Source organism: Monoraphidium neglectum (genome assembly GCF_000611645.1).
Source record: "Monoraphidium neglectum strain SAG 48.87 unplaced genomic scaffold scaffold03992, whole genome shotgun sequence".
Lineage (NCBI taxonomy): Eukaryota > Viridiplantae > Chlorophyta > Chlorophyceae > Sphaeropleales > Selenastraceae > Monoraphidium > Monoraphidium neglectum.
This window is the reverse complement of record NW_014009637.1, coordinates 1-5,258: the sequence shown is the minus strand read 5'-3', so window position 1 is coordinate 5,258 and position 5,258 is coordinate 1. Positions and strand designations below refer to the sequence as shown.

The following is a 5,258-nucleotide window of genomic DNA, read 5'->3' as shown; positions in this document are numbered from 1 at the left end:
GGGGCTACACGCGCCGCTCCTGCCCGGCCCCGCCGGGGGCCCGCGGCGGCGGCGGCGGCGGCGGCGTGCGGCGCGCCGGCTGGACTGAGGGGATCCAGCTCGAGCAGGGCGGCGCTGTAGGCGGCCTCAGTGTCTTGCCGGGGGAGGGGTGGCTGGCAGTGGAGGGCGGCGAGCGCCTGCCGCACTGGCCGCAGCGGGGGGTAGTCAAATCCGAGATCGGGCATGGGCCTGCACCCGACAGAGGCGCGGCTGGCTACGGCCGTGGCCCGAGACGCCCACCGCGCGCCCATGCCGCTGAAGCCGTGGCTGTCGTGGCTGCCGGGCTGGCTGGGGGCGTCGGCGGTCGCGCTCTGCAGCACCCGAGCGGGACGGTGCAGTGTGTTGGCGAAAACCGAGAGCACCACAGCCCACCCCAGCAAGGTGATCAACATGAAGAAAACGACGCTTTGCGGTTGTCGACCTCTCGAAGGAGCCATTTTACGGTATCCAACGACGAACGATGAACGATCACACACGTGGTTGTTTTGGATGCTATGCAACGAGCCAAAATGATGCAGAAGGAAGAGTGTTCCAGCCTGGCTGTACGTGGCGTGGCACCGCCGCAATGTGGCAACAGCGCAGTGGCCGTCACAGCACTGTGGACTGTGCCAGGGTGACTCGGCTGTGATCGTCGCCACAACAGATAACATGACCAGAATTTTTCAGATAAGCATCATATGTTTTACGGGTTGACCGCCGCTGCTTCGAGGGGCATGGGGACATCCAGGCCAACCAAGTGCGTTGAGCACTTGAACATACAGTCCTGTACAACTAGATGATGGCCCCTGCGAATGACGCAGTTATCCATGCAGTGATGCATGCAGAATTCGGCACTTCTATCCAGCACGACTGCACCTTAGTGTGCCCGCTAGCCTGGCAAGCAGGCAGCCCCTGCAAGGCAATCGCTCCATTCCAAGTGCCTTCATCATGGTGAATGTGCTCAATCCCAGCCTGCAAGAGATCCAGTATTATCGTGTGGCCCCAGGAGGTTGAGGGCCCTTTTTGGTGAGGTGTCACTCTGCACACTTGGCGGTTGGGGCAGTTGCTTCCTGTCTTCAGCACCACATGTGCATGCGCTGCAATCATCAGGCAGGGGGAAGCATGTAGTCAGCCGAACACAAGCAAGCGCATGTGATGCAGAGCCGTCACGAAGGTGTGTGCGAACGCGCCGCGCGCTATGCTACTGCGAGAAGCTCAGCAGGCACTGCTCCTCAGACGCGCACTGAACGCAATGGATCTGTCGCACCCCCCATAAACTCGGCACTCTCAACGCAGCTGCACTTTTTCAGCCCACCCACGACACCATGAAGGTCCAGGCTCTCTTCAAGAAGGGTGGCGCGGCCAAGGCCGCGCCCAAGAAGGCCGCCAAGTCGGCCCCCAAGGTGCGTCATTCGCCAATGATGCTCTACTCATGCATCCACGACATGCTCCCGGGCAACTGCGGTACCCGACGGGGCAGGCGGACCCTTGTGCTTGGAGATGGGGCGGATGCCGGAGACTAGGGCCTGCTTGCGGCGGCATGGGCTCGATAACGGGAATACCACGTCAATCACTGCCTGTTGGCAATGCCGGGCTGCGAATGGGCGCGGTGGACGGCCCCGGGGTTCCGACCTCGAGCACGAGGCATGGAGATCCTCGCTGCCAGAGCATTACGCCGGCCTCTGCGAAATGCGGGCGCTGATCGAAAGCGGATCCCGCGCCTCGCGCTGCCATCGGCGCCCTAATCGGCGTGCACGCTGCTCGTGTGGCGCCGACGCTGCCGCACACTACCCCTCCCGCGCCCGCACGTCCGCGCAGCAGAAGGTCAGCTCGGGCACCCGCAAGGGCTGGTTGGGCGGCTTTGAGGAGAGCAACCTCTCCAAGTGGTACGGCCCCGACCGCGCCCTGTACCTGCCCGGCGGCCTGCTTGACCGCAGCGACCTGCCCGACTACCTGGACGGCAGCCTCGCTGGCGAGTGAGTTCCTGGGAAGCTTCTGGGGCGCACGGCCTGGCGCCATGGGGCCCCGCGCCCAGTGCGACTGTGGAGGGATCGGGTCCGGGGCTGCGCGAGCAGCGCGCGGCTGTCTGCCCTGCGCTGCAGTGACCGGGGCACATCTAGGCCTGGGTCAGGGGGCTGCGGGCCAGCTCGAGGAGCCTCACCTGACGCGCGCCGGCGCGCCTGCACCCGCCCGCCCCCAGCTCCCTCCAACCCACACGGGCCCTCCCCCGCACCCCACCCTCATTGCCGCGCCGCCCTGCAGCTACGGCTACGACCCCCTGGGCCTGGGCAAGGACGCCGAGCAGGTGGAGAAGTACCGCGTGAACGAGCTGCTGCACGCCCGCTGGGCGATGCTCGCCGCCGCTGGCATCCTCATCCCGGAGGCCCTCGAGGCCACCGGCTCCAACATCGTCGGCGGCACCTGGTTCGAGACCGGCTCCAAGATGCTCAACGGCGGCACCCTCAACTGGAGCGTCGCGCCCTTTGGCGTGATCTCCAACCCGCTGCCGCTCGCCGCGGTGGCCGTGATCAACGCCGGCCTGCTGGCGGCCGTTGAGCAGTACCGCGCCAAGGGCGAGGGCCCGGCCGGCTACTCGCCCGGCGTGGGCAAGTTCGACGCCGACATCTTCGCCGGCCTCGACCCCCTCTACCCCGGCGGCCCCTTCGACCCCCTGGTGAGGGGAGGCAGGGGGGGGGGGCGCGGCGAGATGAGGCCGGGCGGGGCAGGGCTATGTGGGCCCTGGTTGAGGGCGATCGCGACCACGGCGATGCAGTGCGATGCGATGTGCAGAAGTAGGTTTGAACAGAAATGCTCCCTCAGCCCCGCGCGTGGGGTCGTGCCTGGTGGTGGCACGCCACGCCGCCACGGCGCGAACTGCTTCACCGCTGGGTCCCCCGCCTTGGCTCACCACCCTCCTTCGTACCTATCCTTGCCCCGCCCAACCCCCAGGGCCTGGCCGACGACCCCGAGGTCTTCGCCGAGCTCAAGGTGAAGGAGATCAAGAACGGCCGCCTGGCCATGGTCTCCGTGCTGGCCTTCGCCATCCAGAGCGCGGTCACCAAGGAGGGCCCCTACGCCAACTGGAGCAAGCACGTGGCCGACCCCTTCGGCTACAACCTCACCACCGTGCTGGGCGCCGGCGAGGAGCGCGTGCCCACCCTCTAAGCTCGCGGCCGCGCGCGCCTCGTTTTTTGCCGGCCACCGTGGGCCGGGTCAAAGTGCAGCTGTCGTTTTGAGCGGTTTTTGAGAGTAACTTAGAGATCATATCCTTTTGGGCGCGGTCTAATGGAAGGCAGCAGTTGCATGACAATCCAATGGAAGGCAGCATGTTGTGGCTGGTCAACAGCCGCAGCATCAGTGAAAAGCAAGGTCAGGGCAAAGGCAGCATTCACCTCAGTGGCAGGCAAGGGGTAAGTTGCACAAGATGTCATGCGTTCAAAAGCATCAATGCAACGGGCACACTCAAAAGGCAGAACTTGCTTTCACAACTGTCAGCAAGCCGAACAAATCCAACTACACTGCATGGTCTCTCAGCAGTGCTGGATGAGAGAATGGAATTGCATCACAGCACACCTCAGCCCTAAGCCGCGAGCTCTCCCTCTGCAGACAGCTCTGCCGCGCGCTGCTCCCACCGCGGCGCCTCCTCGAAGCGCCACAGCCCCTGCTCCCGCGCGTACGCGATCAGCCCCTCGACTTCGGACTCTGGCGGCCGCGCACGCAGCTCCTCATAACTCACGTGGCCGAGCCTGGGGTAAGGGAGGGTGGAATGCGACATCAGTGAGCAGGGTGATGTGGGAGGTATCACAGCCACGCGGTCAGCTAGCAAGATGCAGCCCCCCCCCCCATGCAGCAACAGCACATGTGCGATGACGCACAATGCACAACGCCTTGTGCAGCATGCAACGCCTCGCATACGAGTTGGCACTGACAAGGTCTCACTGCACGCGCACCTGCACCCGTAATCGCATCCCTACCCGCACCCGCAGCCCCCGCGCACCTGCTGCGCCGCTCCCCCATCGCGAGCAGCGGGCTGGTGGCCGGCGCGAACTGGCCCATGACGTTCACAAACGTGTCGCGCCCCAGCTCCCCGGCCACCCAGGCCATGATCTGGCGCCCCTCCCCCAGCAGGCCGGGCATGACCAGGTGGCGCAGCAGCAGGCCGCGCTTGGCCAGGCCGTCGCCCTCGAAAACGAGGTCGCCGACCTGGCCGCAGGGGGTGCGTGCACAAGGCGTTGCAGCGCGTGGGGGCTCCCAGAGACGTCACATGTGAGTGCAGCCTGGCACACACCGCGCACGTTTGAAGTAGCCTGGGAAACAGCGTGGCCTGGTGTGCGCATGCGTGCGCATGCATCAAGGGGTGTGCAAGTATGGATGTAGGTGTGCGGCTTTGTGAGAAGAATCGAAGAACGAAAAGGACACGACCACCCACCTGCTTGTGCATTTCTTGGATGGCTTCCTTCGCGCGCTCTGGGTAATCGGCCGCCCTGCGGTGGCAGCGACGAGCATGCGCCGCAGCAGATGAGAGGTTTTCAGAACACAGCAGGGTCGCAGGCTTCTGGCAGCCTGCGCCCCGACTACATCACAAAGCAATACATGGACGTGCACACCTGGCGTACTTCTCGCTGCTCTCGGCAGTCCAGAACTTGAAGTCCGGCATGTAGATGTCAACCAGGCCTTCAAGCAGCCGGATTGATTCAACAGAGTCGTAGCCGCTGAGGGTGGGTTGGAGGATATGGGTCGGGCAATGCGGTGTCACACTGCCTTGCGTTTGCCCCTTTCTGGGCACCATGCTCACGGGGAGTGGGTGGCAGCCTTGTGCAGATGGGTGGCAGCCTTTGACCCCCACCTGCATCCACCATTGAACTAGACAATCATGCACCTTTGCATACACCTTGCGCAGCTGACACGGTCAACGCAGGCCAAGCAACTCTATTCGCACCAAATCTGGCGGCCCCTGAGCCCCAGCCATATGCATCTGTCTGCCCCTGCCGGCACGTCCGCAAGCTGCGACCCATGCAGGCGCAGGCGCGCCCTCAGCGCACCTGGTGTTGTATATGATGGGCAGCGACAGGCCGCGCTCCACCGCCAGGGCGAGGGCCTCCACCACCTGGGGCACCACGTGCTCTGGCGTGACCAGGTTGATGTTGTGAACCTGACCAGTTGGCACTCGCGCAGGCGAGAGTGGGCGCAGATCTTTGTGTGTACTTGTGTGTGTGAGTGTTTGTGAGAGAGAGAGAGAG

At 64.5% G+C, this 5,258-nt stretch overlaps 3 protein-coding genes across 3 annotated transcripts; 1 reads left to right on the top strand and 2 right to left on the bottom strand.

The window, feature by feature from the left end:
- Positions 1–10: 10 nt before the first annotated feature.
- Positions 11–431, bottom strand: MNEG_13704 (hypothetical protein; the record flags this gene model as incomplete). The annotated part of the gene is made up of 1 exon (XM_014037826.1): positions 11–431. A coding segment is annotated over one exon (421 nt), but the record flags the coding sequence as incomplete, so codon positions are not given.
- A 912-nt stretch (positions 432–1,343) lies between these two features.
- Positions 1,344–3,183, top strand: MNEG_13703 (chlorophyll a/b-binding apoprotein CP26 precursor; the record flags this gene model as incomplete). The annotated part of the gene is made up of 4 exons (XM_014037825.1): positions 1,344–1,421; positions 1,837–1,994; positions 2,281–2,692; positions 2,968–3,183. 4 exons carry the CDS (start codon positions 1,344–1,346, stop codon positions 3,181–3,183), a joined length of 864 nt encoding a protein of 287 aa, XP_013893279.1.
- Positions 3,184–3,598: 415 nt separating this feature from the next.
- On the bottom strand, positions 3,599–4,877 carry MNEG_13702 (putative pyruvate formate lyase activating enzyme; the record flags this gene model as incomplete). Its single annotated transcript, XM_014037824.1, has 5 exons — positions 3,599–3,764; positions 4,016–4,221; positions 4,448–4,502; positions 4,626–4,692; positions 4,865–4,877. The coding sequence occupies 5 exons, from the start codon at positions 4,875–4,877 to the stop codon at positions 3,599–3,601; spliced, it is 507 nt and encodes a 168-aa protein (XP_013893278.1).
- Between the last annotated feature and the right edge of the window lie 381 nt (positions 4,878–5,258).